This window comes from Strigops habroptila, chromosome W (genome assembly GCF_004027225.2).
Source record: "Strigops habroptila isolate Jane chromosome W, bStrHab1.2.pri, whole genome shotgun sequence".
Classification (NCBI taxonomy): Eukaryota; Metazoa; Chordata; class Aves; order Psittaciformes; family Psittacidae; genus Strigops; species Strigops habroptila.
The window spans coordinates 16,657,641-16,679,356 of record NC_044301.2 but is presented as its reverse complement, the minus strand read 5'-3'; the positions used below and the strand labels follow the sequence as shown (position 1 = coordinate 16,679,356).

The 21,716-nt window shown below is 51.1% G+C and overlaps 1 protein-coding gene across 1 annotated transcript; it reads right to left on the bottom strand.

The window, feature by feature from the left end:
- Positions 1 to 740: 740 nt before the first annotated feature.
- On the bottom strand, positions 741 to 21,171 carry LOC115619255 (zinc finger protein 469-like). Its single transcript, XM_030511303.1, is given in 13 exon segments — positions 741 to 5,185; positions 5,187 to 5,800; positions 5,802 to 5,867; positions 5,869 to 6,693; positions 6,695 to 7,166; positions 7,168 to 7,486; positions 7,489 to 7,788; positions 7,791 to 8,728; positions 8,730 to 9,032; positions 9,034 to 12,185; positions 18,991 to 19,162; positions 19,164 to 19,630; positions 19,633 to 21,171. Coding segments are annotated over 13 exon segments (11,952 nt in total). The 3' UTR covers positions 741 to 2,400.
- Positions 21,172 to 21,716: the final 545 nt, after the last annotated feature.

Here is a 21,716-nt window from a genome sequence, read left to right as displayed (position 1 = left end):
ATTACCTAGCAACAACTAAAAGCATCGGTGTTATCAGCGTTGTTTCCAGGCTGAAAGTCAAAAACACAGAAATGCACCAGCTACTAAGAAGGAGAAAAAATGACTGCTGTAGCTGAACCCAGGACACCTCCATAAACAAAAGAGTAGTTTGGAAAATAATTCTATCAATTAATCAAATTAATCCTGCAGATTTAGTTACAAGCCCCAAGTGGCAAGGATTCTAGCCTGCAGTTACGAGCTATCTGTCATTGACAGCATTTCAGTGTTATGATTGAAACAGTAATTAAAGAATATATGCCTGGCTTTGTGTCAGCCTCCTACCTTCAGACCTCAGCGCTGTGCTAGCAGAGGTCAGCTTGAGGACAAATTTGGGATGACCAAACTGGGCTGTCACCATCACCAGTGGGTGATGACTAAACTCGGCCATCACCATCAACATCACCAGTTGGTGATTATCAAACTGGGACAAGACCATCATGTTGGGCCTTTTTTTTCTCCCACTGGGACAAGACACTCATGCCATGAGTAGGACTTGGGCAAGATGCAGTGGGGAAGAGGAGATGGCCAAGCATCTCCACCAGTGAGAAGCTCCACTGCTTTGCAAATGATTGCAAGGTGATGGCAGCAGCACCAGTGTCCTCCTGAACCCATGACACCATGAAGGCGTACAAAGCATTCAACTGTCAATTAGAAATATCATGATTGGTTGGAGATGTGCGTGGGAGGAGGGGACCGCAGGGTACAGGACACAACCAGGCAGGAACATCCCACAAACATCATGCAGACAGGGAATTTCTGTGAAAATATTGGAATATATTTGAAAAGATTAATCATGTATGATTTTACAGTACCACCCCATATTTTCATCTCATACTTTATTCGACAATATTAAAGAGGCACTTTAAAAGCGCACACACAACATCATAAAATGTTGCTTTCCTGCACTCTCTCTGCTTCTCTGACAAAATATCAAAATAAAAACTTTTGACAGAACACATTGCACCCAAGGTAAATTACCTACAATATTTTAATACAGTACAAAGAATTGTAAAGATACATATTAACAGAATAAAGCCTCTTTTTTTTTTTTTTCTTTTAAGTCTAAAACAAAACAAAAAATCATTGCAGGACAGATGCAAAGTACTCTGACTGTTCATATCACATCAGTGCATTACTTCATCTCCTTGACTTGGGAGTATTTCAATAGTATTTTTAATTATCTTCCATGTCCTCGTTTGCACCTGAGATTTCTTTCTGGATTCAAAAGTTCGGTTTTATAACATGCTCATTCAACATGATGTAACCTTTTCAACACTGCCGAGTACCAGCATACAGGATTTTTCTCCATAAAATTGGATGTTTTTAAACTATTTTTTTTCCTGCTTCATTTTCTTTTACAGGTAACTGCTACTTCCTAATGGTTCCCTTTTATTTTTCCAATCGAGGAAGTCTGTATTCACATTACAAAAGAAGAATAGCACCAGTAACTGCATAGTAAAAAGCGGATACCTATATAGCCACTAACTCAATACAGTAAGATAGTTTAGAAGTGATACTGTTGAGGGCACTCGGACAGTACCAGTTCGGTATGGTAAACTGGCACAGTTTTGTCATTGCACAAAACCGCACCAAACCAAACCAAACCAAAACACACACACACACACCAAAAAAAAACCCTGAAAAATCAGAGTTTGTCACACGTGTCAAGGTGCGGTTTGGTCTCCTCCGGTTACATTGTCTACAGTGGTCAAAGAGTGGCAGCATCCTCTGAAGGGCTCCAACAGCCCCGGCAGCCCCAGAGCTGCCTCATTATTCTCTTGATGATGTAGAAACAAATTCGTAGGGATGGCTGTCAAAATGTAGGACACTCAATTCTTAATTTAATTTTTTAATTGTATCATCTCTTAGACCAGCTCCCAATTAAATGAATTGTATGGGATTATTTGTGCAAAATCTTCAAGAAAAAAATAATAAGTTGCTTTCTACAGTGTACTGCACCTTATGAATAAGACATCTATGGAATGAAGTTCATCTCTTCAAGTACTTTGTGCAAAGATAATACAGAAACAGACTCAAAAGGGTCTGAGATTTGCAAGTATACTTATAATCTCAGCACTTCTGTAATAAAGCAATTGCTCTTGACGATTCAGTCTGCCCAAAGCGATTACAATTTCAGTTCATGAAAATCATCAACAACATCAAAGTTCTAGCATTTGCATGATAAATCAGGTGAATTAAAGTAGATTAGTAGACGCAAAGCAAACTTTCACAGAGGCTGCAGTGCAAGCTCATTTAAGCTAGACAGAGAAATGCTACACAAACAAATTTAATGCTTTGATAATTTTTCCCTTGCAAACCCCATGAAAGCAGCTGAGGATCACCATAAGTCACTTACATAAATTATTCTGAAGTATGTCTTAAAGGAATTTTAAAGCTAGTTAATTTTTGCCCAAAGAGTTTGCTTAGCAGGTTGTTCTGGGACTCAGCAGTGCGGTAGCTGGCTGAGCCAGCTGGCTTGGCACCCCGGTGCAAGGAGCCACATGGGGATGGCGCCGGCCCCCTGGCCAACACTTGGTGGAGGCTCTTCCCCAGAATGGCCTTCCTGCGTTTCACGTCCCCATTGGCATGGCGGAGCTCCCCCTTCTTCTGGTTGTAAGTGTCCAAGACCATCTTCTTCAGTTGGGTGCCCATTTTGGGCTTGGGTACCAGCTTATTGCAGTACATCTCCCTCCTCCTGGAGGAGAGGGCAGAAGCTCCAGCATTGCTCCAGCCAGTGCGTTTGAGCTCATCAGTGTTCTTGCTCCTCCCTGGGCATGGGGTCCAGGTTTATTTCTTTTTTCCATCTCCCTCCATGTTCTCCTGGGAGCTGGAGCTGCTCCGGTGGCTCAAGGACTTGTGCTCTTTCCTCCTCTTGGGGTCAAGTTTGCCAGCGGCTTTGCTCGGCTCTGTGTGGCCATGTCTCACAGCATTGTTGGATGCCTTGCCTCTGGGCTGGTGGCCAGTGGATTCGCTTGGGTTGTCACCTTGGTCCTTGGCATTAGTGCTACTGTCCTTAGTCTCAAGCATGTTTTTTTCCCTCCCCGAGATGGGTTGCTGACCCTCCTTGGTGCTGCCACTGGGGCTGCCCATGCCAGGAGAAGCCTCAGTGCTGTGTTGGCTACCTGTGGTCTTCTTCTGCAGGACCAAATCTTTGGCAGCCCTGTCCAGTGTGGGTGATGCTGTCTTGTCCTTCAGGGGCAGGGGGTGATGGGCATCTTCTGGAGAGGTGGCCTCAGATGCACCTTCCCAAGAAGAGGCGTTGACGGCACTGGGGTTGCCCCATCTGTGGGTCTCCTTGGCTGGTGGAGACTCTGCCTGTGGGGAAGGAAACTCCAAGACCTTCTTGGCAAGCTGGAGAAATGGAATCCCATCCATGGCGTTGGTGGCTGCACCAAGATTTTCCAGGACACCTGCTATATATTCATCTTTGTTGCCCACACTTGTTCTTTTATGGGCATCGGCATAGTCACGTTTCTCAGTCAGGTGTGGAGGAGAGAGCTTTTGGTCTGTGGCCTGGTTACAAGCCAGCCCAGCAAGGTCAATGGTAAACTCAGGTGAGTCCAAGAAAGGAAGGGGTTTCCCATCAAATGCTTCTTTCTCCAGCTCCTCAATAGACAGGGCAGTGATATGACCAAGCTCTGGGCTGCTCACCACAGCCTGAGGCAAAGATGGGGAGAGGCAGGGTGGTGGAAGCAGGGTGTCAAACTGGGATTTCTCCATCTCTGCCAGGAGGTTGGAGAAGTCACTCACCAGGTCTTCCGTTTTCACAGAGGGTTGGGGTGCTCCTGGGTCACCAGGTGATGTAGGGAAGGAGTCAGCGGGAGCCTGTAGGCTGGGGCTTGAAGCCTCTACCAGCTGAAGGTCATTAGTGTGGTCCAGGTGGACCGGTGAGGTGCATGGGAGTGAGCTTCTGCAGTGAGAAACCTTCCTCCTCTTGCTCGGCGGCATGCCTTCCTGGAGAGAGCAGTCCTCTTTCATTTTCTCCCTGCCCTCCCTGGAGGCAATGCCAGGCCTCATAACCCCTCTGAATTTTAAAGTCTTGTTGCTTCCCACCAGGTGCTTCTCCATGTGCCAGTCGTACTGCTCTTTCTTGGAGAAGGTGTAGTTGCACATGCTGCAGATGAAGGACTTAATAACATGCACGACATCTGCACAGAGCTCACAAGCATTCAGGGTGGTGTGCTTGATCTCCTGCTCTTCCACTATGCTGTGCTCCTGGCTGAGGTGGTTTCGAAACTCTTTGGTCTCCTGGTAGAAAATTGGACACTTGTGGCACAAGTAAATCCTCTGCAAACTGTGCACGACTAAGTGCCGCTGGAGCTTGAAGGGTTTGGGAAACTGTTTGCCACAGTGATGACAGTCCCTGGAAGGATCCTTGCAGTCTGGGTGCATGGGGACAGATTTTGGGGTGCCTTCGCTTTTTGCCACGTGCTCTGGAGATAGACTAGCAGATGCTTTAGAGGAGCCAGGTGCAGGTGGCTTCATCTTGATGTTGCTTTCCAGGGGGTCTTTCATTGTCTTGGCCTCCTGCTCAAGGGGCAGCTCCTTGGGGCTCTTGCTCTCTCTGCTAACCGCATGCTTGCTGCTGGGGCTGGCATGCTGGGAGGACCTGCTGGGTTTCTGATACATGATGGTGTTGAGGAAGTGGGTGACAGCAGCATTTTCCTCACCGAAGTAGGCTGGTAGGCCCATCATGGACTTCTGCGCTTGCCCCTTGCGAGTGAACTGGGTGGCGTGCTCCCGGAGATGCTCGTTGTACATCCAGACATCTGAGATCTCCTTCAGGCACATACCGCAAGCCCACAGACCATCACTGTTTTTGGCATGCTTCTCCTTCAGATGGTCCCTCAGTTGCTCCCGGGAGCTGAATTTGCACTGGACACACATGTAGCAGGTAGGCAGAGGGGAAGGGTTATGTGAGAGCTTGTGGAAGTCCAACTCCCCCAACGTCAGGAACCACTGGAAGCAGACTTTGCATTTGTACTGCTTGTCTTTGGTCTTGATAGTTATCTCACTGCGGTTTTTCCCCAGTTTCCCATCTTCTAGCTTACTTCTGTGCTTGCTGTGCTGGCCTGGCTTCGGCTTGAAACTCCCAGTGTTGTCCTCCTCATGGCTAGGAAGATCTTCACAAGGGCTGAAGAAGCACATCTCTCATTTTCAGCTTTGTGTTCAGCATCTCAATGTTGATGGTATGAAATTCAGGAGAGTCTGAATCTTCGTTAGCCTTGTCATCATAAGGCTCCTCCTCCAGGTCGGAGGGCTCGGAGCTCGCTTCTCTGAGTGAGTGCTCATCCTCAAGGTCCATCAGAGGCTCAAACATGTCCTTTGCAGAGAGGCTTTCTCCCTCCTCCAGACTTCCACAGATGTTCAAGCTGGGGATGTTGTCCACTTGGCTGTTTTGGCACAAGAAGGTTAGCACGTTGTCTTCCAGGTTAATGTCCTCCTTCTTTTTGTTGGTCTTCTCGTGGTCTGACCTTGGCACAATGCTTTTAGATCCACTGGGAGCAGCATCTCCACTCTTCGCCTTGCTGCCAATGTTTAGCATTAAGGCATCATCAACAGAGATGGCTTCGTAATCACAAGTGTCCTCCCTGGTGACACAGAAAGAGCTGGTTTTGCTGAGGTCAGAAGTTAATTGGATGGTGAAGAGGTTGATTGCACCTGATGGCTGGAGGTTTATCTCTGTGATGGGCTTGGGTTTCTTGCTGCACTTCCCATACACCCATGTGCACTTTCTCTGAACAAACTGGTCGTCCCGGGGGGAACAGTTGGAAGAATGTGGAGTCATCATCAAACAGGCTTTGGAGGTCCGAGACAGCCGTGCTCTCCATTGCAATGCTCGCTGCCTGGTGGCACATCTGCCTTCACCCATCCCTTTGTCTCTGCAGGAGGAGGGCTGGTCTGAGGCGTGGTCTGCAGAGCACTTTGCCTGGGAACCTGTTGGGTGGTTTCCGAATCACATGTCTCCAGCAGCAGATCTCCTTTGGCAGGAGCTGTGGGACCCTGCAGGGCACCACTCTGGTTTCAAGTGCCACTGCCTGCCACAGGACTGTCTCCTGTCTCAGCATCCATCTCCTCTGTGCCATCAGCACCATGATGCTGCTCTTTGCCTACCTTGCCCACTCCCTTTACCACTTGCTTCACAAACCCGCTAACCCATTTCTTGCAAGCCTGCATGTCTTCCACTCCATTTGGATCTTCCACCTCCCCAGGACAGGTGACCGAGCCTGTTACTGAATCCTTGCTGATCATATCCTTTGAAGATACCATCCTGTCACTCAGGTCCTCTGTAAGCTCAGCTGTGCAAGGGGACTGTTTAGCTTTTTGAGAGTGCTGTGTTGAGTTGGACCTATTTTGTTCCTCTGTGGTGATGCAACCACCTGGCTCGTGCAAGCCCTCCATGATCCTGGGCAGACTGGAGCTCAGGACAGCAGCAGGAGGACCTGTGCTCTTCTCCAGCTCACATGGACCATCGGGTTAATTTCTGCTGGGAAATACCTTTGCTTCCCTTTGTCTCACTTTCCTGATTAGCTTCTTTTCAGAATTGCCGTTCACCTCTCCAGGTTCTTTGCTTTGGCTCCTTCTGCCCTTTTCTCCCTTCCTGGCTTGCTGTTCTGAGTCCAGCTTCCCAGCTGCTGCCTCACCTACTCCCCCGTGTCTCTGAGTGCGATCCCTTTGCCTTTGTCTCCCTCTGCAGAACAGGTGTGCGGTGCAGCTCCTGAGACATCTCAAAGGAGATCACACTGAGGTCACTGAGCACTCTGCTGACCACTTCTTGCATCTGCGTGCTGGGCTCTTTCTCCAGGTCTGGGCATATTTTCTTGGGGTGTTCAACGTTGTTGGTTGGCATCTGTGTGCTGTCGGTTTTGTCTTTGATCGAAGACTTCAGGCTCCTCCTGGGCACCTTTTGGGCTGCTTTTGATGTCTTGTCTGCAGGAATCAAAGTGGACCTGGCAGTCTTGCTGGGCTGTGGTATGCTACCATTCTTCACCTGGTGCTTGACAGCTTTGCGCCTGGTCAGACCAGGCTTGGACCGGAAAGTAGCTGAACAAATATCACAGGTCACTGGGAGCCCATTTGGCTTCTTTTCTTTGTGAAGTTCATTTTGGGAAGGGTTTGGAGTAGTTAGGTGTGTTGGCCTCTCCTTGGGCCATACTGTTTAATACACAACTCTCAGCTTCTCCAGCCCCATGGCTTTTTGGTGTCTCCCCTTTTAAACTCTTTCCTCCACTCTCTGTGGTTTTGGAAAGACCAAGTCTCACCTCTGCTGAAAACTCATGGCCATTTAATTCAGCAGGACTTGTAAGACCTCTGCTGACAGCTGCTGGCCCTTCCTGAACAACAAAACCATTGGACAAAGCCTCTGGTTCACTTTGATGCTTATTTCCATCATCAGAACAGCTTTCAAGCTTGTTCTCTTGATTCAGGTTTACCTCTCTTTGATCAGCAGAAGATCCGTTGTGGGCTGGGTTGGGTCATCTTGGGTTTCTGGAGGAATGGAGTTAACTGTATCTGTGATGGTGCATGCTTGGTTTTCTTTAAAATGAGAACTTGACAGCACAGCACCAGTGCTTTCGGGTACCTCTTTCCCAGCATCCTTTTGGTTGAAAGGTGGCGAGCAGGGAAGAGAACAGTCCTTCTGGGCACCATCCATCTCCAAGGCAGAGCCCCCCAGACCATCAGTGTGCAGCACAGTGCAAGGTCTCGCCATCCCTTCTCTTTCAGGTGATCCATAGTTACCCAAAACGCATCCGGGAGGTGACAGTGACCATCGTCAACCGCTTCCATTGGCATGGCCCCACAGCGATGCAGAGAGGGAGGAAAGGTGGGTGCCCTTTTCCATGTCCCTTGCTCTGCTGGGCTCACAGTGGGGTGATGGATGTGATGGCTGTTGGCCTCGGGAGGACATCTCTTCATGACAAGGGAACTCGATGTGTTAAGCAGGGATGCGCCACATTTCTTCTCATCCAAGAGCTGAGGGTTGAAGCTGGGGACCTCTCCTCCCTCAGCCCCACCACTTTGCAAGCCTTTGGGGTGAGAACAATTGGTTGGCAAGGGCAGGCTGGCCAGAGGTTCACTCATGTAATGACAGCCATTGAGGGACTTGCCATTTCCTTCTCTGGGAACCTTTGCATTGACTATGATGGCTTTTGTCTCTGGCACCAAGTGGTGATCCTGGTGGAGATCCTCCTCAGAGGGACCGGGGGGGCTGGTGGGACTCGTGGAAGCACTGTGCAGGGGCTGTGTCCCCTGCCCCACCTGGTTCCTTTCTGGCCTCTCTGCTGCTGCACTGCCCAGCGTTTCTTTCTCAAGCAAACTACAGTTTAACTGGGATTGCTGATGCTTTTTAAACACCAAGGTAGCTTTGTTTTTATCTTGTTCCTGCTCTTCCATGAGCTGATCAGCTTTCTTTCCTTGCCCTGGCAGTGGGGTCACTGCTGTGTTTTTGAGTGGCGAGAGGTCATTATGCTCTTGGGAAACACCATCTGCATGGATATTAATGTCATTCGGCTCCACATGTTCATTTGCTAAATGCTGCAGCTCTGTTACATTATTTTGCAGCTCTGGCTTCACAAACATGGATTGTTTTGCATGGCAAGAGCCCATTGCACCAAATAACTCTAGCTGCTCGCATCCACCAGAGAAAAGCACAGCTTCTTTTGCTGGGGCAGCAGTTTTCCATGTTGCCTCCAATGGGGATATTGCCCTCCGCTTGGGCAGGGCAGTATGTCCGATTTTCCCCTTCCAAGGCACCACTGCTCTCCTCTTTCTGCTCTGGCTGGATGCAGGTGGTGGTAGAGGGGTAGCCAGGAGCAAACAGCATGGGGAAGCACGGCATCAACAACTCCTCTTTGTTGCTCTTCACCATTTGGGCAACAAAGAGCTGGAGCTGCTGCAGAGGGTTGGCAGCTGTCTCCTGGGATGCCAACATGTTCTGGGAGTTGCAGTCACTCTCCTTGAGCAGACTCAGCATATCAAACAGCAGCACTTTGCTCGCTGGCTTTGTCACTGGGTTTGGGGGCTGGATAGGTGGTGGGGCTCTTCCTCTCCTCTGTTTCTTCCATCAACACAGACCCACCACCATCCCCTTTGAAGTCCACAGCACTTTCTGCTATTTTGGGTGACTCGGGCCTGCTTAAGGGTCTTTCTTCTGTATCTGGGACCTCTTTGAAATGAGGTGAAAAGGTGAGATCCAAGGCTGGGGTGGGAACCTGCTGAAAGCCAAATTCAGGTTTACTGTTTGGAAGATGGGCATCAAACTTCCCCAGCTCTGCAGCATCAGCGAAGCTTTCATCTGCTTTCCCTGGCACAGGGAAGCTCTCAGCACCACGCTGGCATGGCAGGGATGGCAGGGGATCTTTAGTTTCTTCTTCTGCCTCCAGGGTCTTGGGGAATATGGGGTCAGTGGCAACAGGAGGGCTTTTTGTTACAGGGTCTGTGTAGATGGGAGCCTCTATTTGGTCTGGCGTGCGTGAACCAGGTAGACTTTTGGAGGAAGATCCATTTTCCATCTTTCCAGGGTCACTTTCCTTGGCAGCCACAGTTACCTGGAGATGCTCACTGCTGTCTTTGGAGCAGAAATGGTCCGTGGTGAGCTGGGCTGGCATGCACATCCCTGCCTCCAGCGAGACCAGCTCCACCAGGCAGGGCCAGGGCTCCCTGGGTCTCTCGTAGTCCCCATGGGCACTTGTGACAGCTGGCTTCTCACCTCCCAGCCTCTCCCCAACACAGAAGCTTGAACTGCCCAGTTCATCTGCCAAAAACAGTCCTTTCTCATGGCCTGCCCCTTGCTTGCCTGGCAGTGGTGGGAACTGCTCAGCTGCCTGTCCCTGCAGATGGGCAGCAACACGTTGCTCAGGTTTCTGAAGGGCAACAGGTGCCTCGTTGTCCAGCTTGCTGGTTTGCAATTGACTCTCCAGCTCTGTGACTAATCGCTTGATCTCCAGCTCATCATCTGATATGTTGCTCATAAATGACACATTATAATCTGTTATCCTGTTCGTCAGTGGCAGGGAGAGTTGACTGGTGGGGACAGGTCCTTCCTCAGGGAATTTCTTGGCTAGTGGCTTCTCCACTGAAAGGCTGTAGAACTGAGTTATGTCTTCTGGCAGCATCGGAGCCACCTCCTCCATGAGGGACCAGTCTTTCTCTGGCATGAATGGTGGATACGGTTGCTCGAATGGCAGCAGTTTGCTGGGGGGATTGCCAGGACAGGTGAACGTTGTCACAAAACCATCCTTGCTTGCAGAAACGCCTTCATACAGTGGTGGATCGAACTCGGTGACACAAAGCTCTCCAAATATCGAAGAGGAATTGAAGCTGAGAAGGGAGGAGACCTTGCCTTATGACATTTCTGCAGCGTAAGGGGAGATGCTGGCATGCTTCTGCTCTAAGGAGCTGGTGTTGATATCATCCTGGCATAAGTACATGTCATCCATGTGTGAGGAGCCCAGGGCTGGGGGCTTTGAGAAGAGGTTGCCATCATAGTGCCTGGGAAGGCCTTTGTGATCAAAAAATGTGTTGTCACTGCTGACATATGGATCAGGAGCCTTGGCAGTGAGCATCATCCTCACTGCATCCCCCTTGTACATGGCAACTGGTGTGGGATAGCCCTTCCGACTGTCACAGAGCCTGTGTGCCTTCAAGTATTTGATGCTCACTTCTGAGTAGGCAGCACTCACATTGCCAGGACTAGCTTTGTTACCACTGTGGGCTGGAGCAATTAGCTCTTCTGCATGATACTTCAGCCCATCACTCGTGAAAGAGCCAAACTGATGCCTCTGGTTGACCACAGTCAGCTCAGCTAAGTCCTGAGCCTCCAGGGTGGGTTCTCCTGTCTCACCCATGGGCTTTGCTGCTTCTTTGGCCTCTTCTGCCCCCTCCTTACAGGAGAGCCTGATGGGGCTCTTGCCCAATGTGGCCATGCTGGGCCTTTCCTGGGGCTGTGGTAATGGCTCTTCCTCTGCACATTCTGTTGCAGCAACAGCTGGTTCAGTACTGGGACATGTCCTGGAGCCTGCTAGCAAAGGTTTGGCTGAACCAAACTGCCTGCTCCCCCTGGGAAAGTCCTCTTTGCTCTTCTTGCTCTTCTTTGGGCTCCTGTCCTCAGGAGGGCTGAGCAGACTCCTTGGTGTGCGTGCTGGGCTGCCTGAGCTCCTTCTCCTCTGTGTGCCTCCCTTCTCGCTGCCTGAGCCGGCCCCATCAGCATGGGATGGGCTGGTGCCCATCTCGCTGGGCACACTACCGCTGTGGTTGCTGCCAGTAGATGACTGGCTACTCCGTCTTGGGACTCTGGCATTACAATCCCCTTTCTCGGCATCTTCCTGGCTTGGGACCCCACTGTGCTCCTGTGCCTCCTTTTTCTGACCGTCCTTTTTCCAGCTGTAGCTCCAGGCTGGGTCTTTCTCTTTGACTCTTTCACTTCTTCCTGGGTATTTCTTGGTAAAGCTGTATTTGGTTCTCCCAATGAATCCTGTGCCATGCTGCTTCTTCCCCCAGAACTTTCTGCACTCTGCCCCATCATCATCCGAGTCGGAGACGTAGTCATACTCCCAAAACCTGCCCTCCTTGGTGACTGGCATCAGCCTCTCGTTGACCTGGGGGAACTGCACCTGCTTGCTACTCTTCACCTGCAGTTTGTAGAGTTTGTTCTGCTGCTGCACAATGTTGTGAATGAGCTCCTTGCTCCACGTCCCACTTCAGGGCTTCCGCTTCTTCAGGTCCTTCATGGTGTACCGGGGTGACTTGGAGCTCTTGGTGCCAATGCTTGGCCCCACCTCACTCTTTGTTGGAGGCTCCTGGCTGAGCTTCCTGGGATGCTTTTGGCTGGAGGTGGACTTGGAGGAGGTGGTGGCTGGTGGGGTTCTGTTCTTCCTGCCTGCCTGCAGCCTGGCCATCCTCTCTGCTCCCCCTGCCCCAGGATCTGGCTCCTGGGCTGCCAACCTCTGTGCCACCCTCCCCTTGTGAAGGTGCTGCTTTCCTGCCACTCTCTTCACCTGATCCCCACCTGGGTGTCCATCTTCATAAAAATACTCAGCCTTAGGCTGGCCCACTGCCTTCTCCTCCACTGCTGCCTGCTTTGATTTGCTCTCCGAGGCCAGGGCTTCCTTTGCCTTGTGGGACATCCCACTATGTCCTGGGTTCAGCTACAGCACTCACTTTTCTCCTTCTTAGTAGCTGGTGCAGTGCTGTGTTTTTTAACTTTCAGCCTGGGAACAACGCTGATAACACTGATGTTTTTAGTTGTTGCTAAGTAATGTTTATTCCAACCAAGGACTTTCTCAGTCTTATGCTTTGCCAGGGAGGAGGGGAAGCCGGGAGGAAGCAGAGACAGGACACCTGACCCAAACTAGCCAAAGGGGTATTCCATACCACAGCACATCATGCCCAGTCTATAAACCGGGGGGAGTAACCCGGAAGGCCCAGATCACTGCTCGGGTTGGGCTGGGTGTCGGTCGGCGGGTGGTGAGCAATTGTATCCTCTCCCCTTGTTATTTCACTAATCATTATTATCATTGGTGGTAGCAGTAGTGGTTTTGTATTATACCTCAGTTACTGGACTGCTCTTATCTCAACCCGTGGGAGTTACATTCTTCCGATTTTCCTCCCCATCCCTCCGGGAGCGGGGGGAGGAAGAAGGGGGGGAGTGAGCGAGCGGCTGTGTGGTTCTGAGTTACCAGCTGGGCTCAAACCATGACAGTTCTTTCTGGTGCCCAACGTAGGGCACGAAGGATTGAGATAACGACAGATCTGACCAGAGTGTGTCTAATCGTATTTGTGATAAGCATTCATTGTTACTACTCGTCACAATGGTGATTATTTGGCTCTCAGACTCGTTGCGCTTGATCTCAGAGTTTCAGCATGTTGTACCTTACTTACAGCCACTATTTGCTGTTTTAGTGTTTATCGGCTGGGGGGCCTGGGCTAAGGTTCTTGTTTCACTGTACTTCATGGTAATGACTTGTAATACAATAGACTCATTGATCATGAAACTGGTCTGGCTTGCGTTCCCAACATGGTCATCACCTCTATACTTTGGGAGGTATATAATGAAATATTTTAGCAATTGCATATCTTTTTTTTTCTCCTCGGGGGGTAAACTTACGAAGGAAGCATTCTCTTTCACCCCCTGTTCCCCCACCAGCCTATTTGCAACAGCAGTTGAGAGTTCTGAAGGTTTTAGATGGCCTTTGAATACCCTTGAGACCTGCCTGCTGATTGTGCTGGGGATCAGCATGTTGGCACACATACGGAGTGTGTTTTACCCATGGCCATCCCGTCCTGGGAACATCCTAATTCATTTACTCTCGAAAGTTAAGCAGTATCAGGTTCGAATCTGGTCTAGGATTAGATGACGATATAGGAGGACCACCAAGAGATTTTCCCTGAGGCTGGACAGTTATGAGTGGCAGGGTGTGTGGGATAGTATGGGCAAGTACCTAGGCCAGTGGGCCCCTCCAGTGCTTTGGAACTTCACCCCTGAACAAGTGCAACATCCGGAAAAACTAGTAAAACACTGAAACAAGGTGTGCTGTCGTCCTGGTTATACCAGGGAGGGACAAATCATGGCAACGTGCTGGGGCTTGGCCTACGCCTACAGAGCCCTGCTAAACACTATCCAGCACCTTCAAAGGGAAAAAAATGTCTCTGGATCTGATGGCAAAGCAACAGACAACGCGGCTATGCCAACTACAAGCACAGCAGCTACTCAGACCCTGACCACAACAGACAACACAGCTACTCCAAGTACAGCAGCTACCTCAACCCCAGTGACAAGCACAACAGCTACTCAAACCCTGACCACAACAGACAACGCAACTACTCCAACTTCAAATACAGCAGCTACACCAACCCCAGTGACAAGCACAGTAGCTACTCAAACCCCGACAGCAACAGACAATGCAGCTGTTGGTGTTACTCAACTCCCAAGCACAACAGCTGCACCAACCCCAGCAATAGACATTGCAACCACTCCAATCCTAGTGGCAGACACTGCAGCCACTCCAACCACAGTGACAAACACTGCAGCTAAACCAAATGGCCAGTTTGTGACAATGTCTGTTGCCCCTGTAAGCAAAAGCAAACGAGAGGCACAAAGAGCAACACGCGAAGCGAAGAAAGATGAAGACCCAATGCCATTACTACATGGAACAGCATCTGAACAAGAGTTACTACTACGTGGGTCAGAGGAAGAGGAAGAAGAAGAAGAGGTCGTTTCTTGACCCCGGACCTCAACCGAGCTGCGGAATATGCAAAAAGATTTCACCCGTCTTCCAGGGGAGCACATTGTCACCTAGTTGCTCTGATGCTGGGACAATGGGGCCGACGGTCACGAACTAGAAGGTAGGGAAGCCAAGCAGCTGGGATCACTTGCTAGGGAAGGAGGAATTGAAAAAGCAATTGCAAGAGAGAAGCGAGCCCTCAGCCTTTGGAGGCGGCTCCTGGCAGCTGTGAAGGAAAGGTTTCCCTACAAAGACGATATTACGAATCGCTCAGCCAACTGGACCACGATAGAGAAAGGCATCCAGTCCCTGAGGGAATCAGCCATTATAGAGATGATCTATCATAGGCCGGATGCCAGGAACATATCCGTAGATCCAGATGAAGTCAAATGTACACGACCCATGTGGCGGAAACTTACACGGAGTGCACCATCATCATATGCCCACACATTGGCATCAATGACCTGGAATGACGGAATATCACCAACAGTGGATTGCCTGATTCGTCAACTCCGAGAGTTCGAAGACAATCTCACCCCTTCCATCATTTCAGCTGTGGAAAAACTGTCCCAGGAGTTCAAACAATTGAGAGACGATTTATCCAATCTATCCAGCTCCCCACGCGTACCAACCCATGTCTCAGCTATTAACAGAAGGCGCCCTACTGCTCGAGAAAGAAAATATAGGAGGTACACGCCATGGGCCACCCTATGGTTTTCCCTGCGGGATCACAGAGAAGACATGAGAAAGTGGGATGGAAAACCTACTTCAGCTCTGGAGCAACGGGTGCGTGAACTGAAGAGGAGAACAATGGTCAAGGATGATCCTCCCAGGAAAGCTGCTGCTCCAGTCTCTGGTGAGCAGTTTCCCAGCTGGAGTAGAAGAGCTGATTTTACTCCAGCTCCTGTGATAAGGAATACTAATCCCTTTCTACAAGACATAAGTGGAGAATCTTGTGATCGCTATTAGAGGGGCCTTGCCTCCAGCCAGGTGGAGGAGAGGGACAATCGGGTTGACTGGACTGTGTGGATCAGATGGCCTGGCACATCAGTCCCACAGAAGTATAAGGCTCTAGTAGATACCGGTGCACAGTGTACTCTGATGCCATCAAGTTATCAAGGGGTGGAACCCTTTTATATTTCTGGAGTGACAGGAGGATCCCAAGCGTTAACTATACCGGAAGCTGAAATCAGCGACTGGTCCAGGGGCTCCGTGCATCCTTGGCATAGACTATCTCAGGAGAGGGTACTTCAAAGACCCAAAAGGGTATAGATGGGCTTTTGGTATCGCTGCCTTGGAGACAGAGGAAATTAAGCAGCTGTCCACCTTGCCTGGTCTCTCAGAGGATCCTTCTGTTGTGGGGTTGCTGAAGGTCAAAGAACAACAAGTGCCAATTGCGACCACAACAGTGCACCGGCGGCAATATTGCACCAACCGAGACTCCTTGATTCCCATCCATAAGCTGATCCGCAGACTGGAGAGCCAAGGAGTGATCAGCAGGACCCGCTCACCCTTTAATAGCCCCATATGGCCAGTGCAAAAGTCTAATGGAGAGTGGAGATTAACAGTAGACTATCGTGGCCTGAACGAAGTCACACCACCATTGAGTGCTGCCGTACCGGACATGCTAGAACTTCAATATGAACTGGAGTCAAAGGCAGCCAAGTGGTATGCCACAACTGACATTGCCAATACATTTTTCTCAATCCCTTTGGCAGCAGAATGCAGGCCAGAGTTTGCTTTCACTTGGAGGAGTGTCCAGTACACTTGGAACCGGCAGCCCCAGGGGTGGAAACACAGCCCTACCATCTGCCATGGATTGATCCAGACTGCACTGGAACAGGGGCAAGCTCCAGAACACCTGCAATACATTGATGACATCATCGTGTGGGGTGATACAGCGGAAGAAGTTTTTGAGACCTTGGACCAGTCTGGGCCGGGCCAGATGTGAAAAATGTGCTCTATACCGCAGCTGGGGAGAATGGTCCTACCTGGAGCCTCTGGCAGAAAGCTCCAGGGGAGACTCGAGGTCGACCCCTCGGCTTTTGGAGTTGGGGGTATAAAGGATCTGAGGCCAGCTATACTCCCACTGAAAAAGAGATCCTGGCAGCCTATGAAGGGGTTCGAGCTGCCTCAGAAGTGATTGGAACTGAAGCACAGCTCCTCCTGGCACCCCGGTTGCCTGTGCTGGGCTGGATGTTCAAAGGCAAGGTCTCCTCTACACATCATGCAACTGATGCTACATGGACTAAGTGGGCCGCACGAATTACACAACGAGCTCGAATAGGAAATCCCAGTCGTCCAGGAATTCTAGAAGTCATCATGGACTGGCCAGAGGACAAAGATTTTGGGATGTCACCAGAAGAGGAGGTGACGCGTGCTGAAGAGGCCCCACCATATAATGAACTGTCAGAGAGTGAAAAGCAATATGCCTTGTTTACTGATGGGTCCTGCCCTATTGTGGGAAAGCATCGGAGATGGAAGGCAGCTGTGTGGAGTCCCCTGTGACAAGTTGCAGAAACTGCTGAAGGAGAGGGTGAATTGAGTCAGTTTGCAGAGGTGAAAGCCATCCAGCTGGCCTTGGACATTGCTGAACGAGAAAAATGGCCAGTACTTTCTCTCTGTACTGACTCATGGATGGTGGCAAATGCCCTGTGGGGGTGGTTGCAGCAATGGAAGCAGAGCAACTGGCAACACAGAAGTAAACCCATCTGGGCTGCTGCATTGTGGCAAGATATCGCTGCCCGGGTGCAGAACCTGGTGGTGAAGGTACGCCACGTAGATGCTCATGTACCCAAGAGTCGGGCCACTGAGGAACACCAGAATAACCAGCAAGTGGATAAAGCTGCTAAGATTAAAGTGGCTCAGATGGACTTACATTGGCAACATAAGGGTGAATTATTTTTAGCCTGGTGGGCCCATGACCCCTCAGGCCATCAAGGCAGAGATGCAACATATAGATGGGCTCGTGATCGAGGGGTGGACTTAACGATGGACACTATTGCCCAGGTTATTCACGAATGTGAAACGTGCTGCAATTAAGCAAGCCAAGCGGTTAAAGCCTCTCTGGTATGGAGGACGATGGCTGAAGTACAAATATGGGGAGGCCTGGCAGATTGACTATATCACGCTCCCACCACCCACCAAGGCAAGCGCTATGTGCTTACCATGGTGGAAGCAACCACCGGATGGCTGGAAACATACGCTGTGCCCCGCGCCACTGCCCGGAACACTATCCTGGGCCTTGAGAAACAAGACTTGTGGCGACACGGCACCCCAGAGAGAATTGAGTCAGACAATGGGACTCATTTCCCGAGCAACCTCATAGACACTTGGGCCAAAGAGCATGGCATTGAGTGGCTATATCACATCCCCTACCATGCACCAGCCTCTGGGAAAATCGAACGGTACAATGGGCTGTTAAAAACTACACTGAGAGCAATGGGTGGTGGGACTTTCAAACACTGGGATACACATTTACCAAAAGCCACCTGGTTGGTCAACACGAGGGCATCTGCCAACAGGGCTGGCCCAGCCCAATAAGAACTTTTACGTCCTGTAGAGGGGGATAAAGTTCCTGTGGTGCACATAAAGAGTTTGTTGGGGAAGACAGTCTGGGTTATTCCTGCTTCAGGTAAAGGCAAACCCACTCGTGGGGTTGCTTTTGCTCAGGGACCTGGACATACTTGGTGGGTAATGCGGGAAGATGGGGAAGTCCGATGTGTACCTCAAGGGGATTTGATTTTGGGGGAAAACAGCCAATGAACTCAATTGTACGCTGTTGCCTGCTCTGTAACACTTTTATAGCCCACGAGCTAGATATCTTCAGGTCGCCAGCAATTGACCCTGACTTCCCTCCGATCATCACCTCAACAAAGAATGAATTTTGAGGAAACCAGACAAGCTCAGCAGTGACCAGACGAGTTTGGCGGTGTCATCAGCAGGCAACAACCCAACACTACACACCGTCCCTCCTGCCCTGAAAGACTATTACAAGAGATGGAGCCTGACATCATGGACTGGATGAGTTCAGCAATTTTACAGGGATTGGTCCATGGACTAGGGAATGATATCTTTCTCTGGGTGTGGGTGTATATATATGTGTATATATGGGACAGGGGCGATGGTGTGTTGAGAGATGTGGGATCTGAGCATGATGTGAATGGTATGGAATAAGGGGTGGATACTGTCCTGGGTTCAGCTATAGCAGTCATTTTTTTCCTTCTTAGTAGCTGGTGCAGTGCTGTGTTTTTTAACTTTCAGCCTGGGAACAACGCTGATAACACTGATGTTTTTAGTTATTGCTAAGTAATGTTTATTCCAACCAAGGACTTTCTCAGTCTCATGCTTTGCCAGGGAGGAGGGGAAGCCGGGAGGAAGCAGAGACAGGACACCTGACCCAAACTAGCCAAAGGGGTATTCCATACCACAGCACGTCATGCCCAGTATATAAACTGGGGGGAGTTACCCGGAAGGCCCAGATCACTGCTCGGGTCGGGCTCGGCATCGGTCGGCGAGTGGTGAGCAATTGTATCCTCTCCCCTTGTTATTTCACTAATCATTATTATCATTGGTGGTAGCAGTAGTGGTTTTGTATTATACCTTAGTTGCGGGACTGCTCTTATCTCAACCCATGGGAGTTACATTCTTCCGATTCTCCTCCCCATCCCTCCGGGAGCGGGGGGAGGAAGGGGGGGAGTGAGCGAGCGGCTGTGTGGTTCTGAGTTACCGGCTGGGCTCCAACCACGACACCATCCTTGGGATGGCAGGGGTGCTGGAAGAAGGGAGAGGGGGTCAGCGCTCCAGACATCTGGTTGTTTTCAAAGCAGGGGTTGAGTGGGCTGCTGGACATTGGGGAGAGTGATGAGCAGGTCCTGCCGCAGGTGGAGTTGGGGACGGGATGGCAGTGGGGACTTACAAGGGGAGGCAGCTGCCAAGGCTGATGGCAGCAGGACCAGTGCTGATCCCGATGAGCTCCTTGAGGGAGGAGGACCTGCTTGACCCATGCTGTAGAAGAGGGCTTTGCTTCTTGAGTCACAGCCAGGAGACCCTGGCTCCTTCCCACTCTCAAAAGGGAAAGTGCCTGTTGAGTTGGAGTCTCCCCTCTGGACCCCGAGGCTCTCTCCTGACAAGAGTTTTTTTCTGTGATATCATGGAGAGTTATTTACAGGGGGCCCTTTCTGGGCTTTCCTGTTCCCCTGCCACTCTGACGTGCCCAGGGGGAAGGGGAACTTCTGGCTGGTGATCTGTCTCGACAGCTCTAGCCTGTTTTGACCGTGTATTGCAGAAGTGAGGTGTATTTGCTGCCAAGGCATCCTGGCATTTTTCTGTCTGTGCTGCCTCTGTTCGGGGACAGACTGACAGACTGGCACTCAAATGAGAACTGGTTTCCAACAGGGTTTGAATAAGGTGCTGAGTTCTGGTCCATGGGAGAAAACGCCTTAGTGGCACCTTCCCAAGCTTGCACAAGCCTGGGGTGGGTGGGTGCCGTAGCAGGAGTGCTTGTCTCGAAAGGCACAGATCCTATGCTGACGCTGCCTGTGGGGAAACTGCAATAGGCTTTGCTCTGAAAGTGCACTTGGGAGAGAGAATTCGGTGGCATGTTTCTTCTTAGAAGATTGCTCTGGAGAAGCAGCCGCTGGCTGGAGACACTGTCTTTCACTGAGGCTTGCCTCTTACCAACTGGCTTTGGCATACTAGGAGAGTGTAAACTAGATGGAAAAACAGCTTGGTTTTCTTGGAAAGTGCTTGGGTTTTGGTCAGTAGCACCAGACGATGAGAGATCACCATTGGAGTCGGTGGGATGCTCGCTCCTGCCCTTGCAGCATGGCAATGGGCTGTGGTGCAGGGCCGGCGGTGGCAGTGGGTGCAAGAACAGTGTTGGTGGGGCGGGCAAGCCATACAGCCTGCCATCAGGGGACACATTCTCGTAGGAACCACCACTCAGCACCTCCTCTTGCCACTCTCTGGAGGATGAGTGGAAGGCGAAGGCACTGTGAGCCAGCTGGCTGGCAGAGAGCCCCATGTCCAGGTACTCCTGGCTCCCTGCATTGCTGTGGTATGGCTCCTTCCCCGAGTCGTGCAGCAGCTGGAAGGGGTATTGGCATGGCAAAGCCCCCAGAGCATGGGCACCAGCTTTGCTGCCCTCAGGGAAAGAGCTGGGCTTCTGCGCTGAGATCCCATAGCTAGCACTGGCGAAGCTCTTCAGGGAAGGCCAGGAGTCAGCCCTGTTCGCCTGAAACTCTGAGTAATGTAGCTGCCCATTGGTGCCGGGGCTCTTCAGGAGGATGCCGGCGGCAGGGGGCTGCCCTTTAGGGCCATGGAAGGGAGCGGGCTGTGAGGTATAACTGGTGGAGGTATGGCCAGAGGTGGCATCAGGGAAGCAGCGGCTGAAGCTGAGTTTTTCTTGCTGGAGCTCAGCCTCATGCTGGGGGATGCTGGGCATGTGGAAGCAGTAGCTGCTGGCCACGGGGCCATGATTCGCCTCTGGCTCCTTTGGAGGGGTCACCTTCTGCTGGGGGTAGGCGATGCCGATGGTGGGGTTCGGCCAAGTGCTGGCAATGCTGAGCTGGTAGAGCTGATGGTGGCCCCACTCACCCTTCCCCGAGCGCTGGCTGTGCTCCTGGGATCGCCCCTTCCCTGGGGGGGACTGGGGGCTGCCCTTGACCTTTCCCCAGGCACCATCATTGCCAAACTTGGGTTTGCAGTGGAGCAATTTGAAGTCGATCTTCCTGGCTTGCTGTGGCCGGATCACGGCTTCCTGCTGGCTGTGGGGCTCCTTGTCCTTGGGGTTGGGAAAGGGAGATGTGGTCTCCCCACTGAGTGCCCTCCTATCCTTCTCCCCACAGCCTTCAAAGCCAAAGTCCTTGTCGGGGTCCCTGCAGCCAGGGCTCGGGGGGGCTGGGGGCATCCCCGGAGCCTGTCCGGGATGAGGAGGAGAGTGTCTGGTTCCCAAAAATAGCATCTGATCCTGTGCTGTCGGCTGGCCCATACCTTGGCACCCTCTGCCACTCAGCTACTGCCGGGACTCACTTTCACCTCCCATAAAATATGAATTTCTTGGCTGCAAAGAAAAGAGAAAAATATGTCAGGAATCCGTGTTTGGCTTGGCTGCCAACACCATGGCATGTGGGGAGAGCTCAGCTGCCAAAAGGAGGGGCTTCCACCACAAAATGCCCTGTCATGGCCACCCCAGCCAGGTCCCCGTGGGTGGCTTTGGCTGGGCATGTGGGCATAGGGTGCTGTGGGAGTGAGGAAACTGAGGCACAGATGGAGATGGGGTCATGCCCCCCGCCTTGCATCCCAGCTCCATCCTCTGTTTCCCAGCCACTGCCTCCACCTGTTGGGGTCCTGCAGACCCCATGCCTTGCAGGGACTTATTGGAACCACAGTCAGGATATGGCCCTGAGAGGCAGGAAACAGCCTCATGGGTGTGAGGAGGAGGAGGAGTGTCAT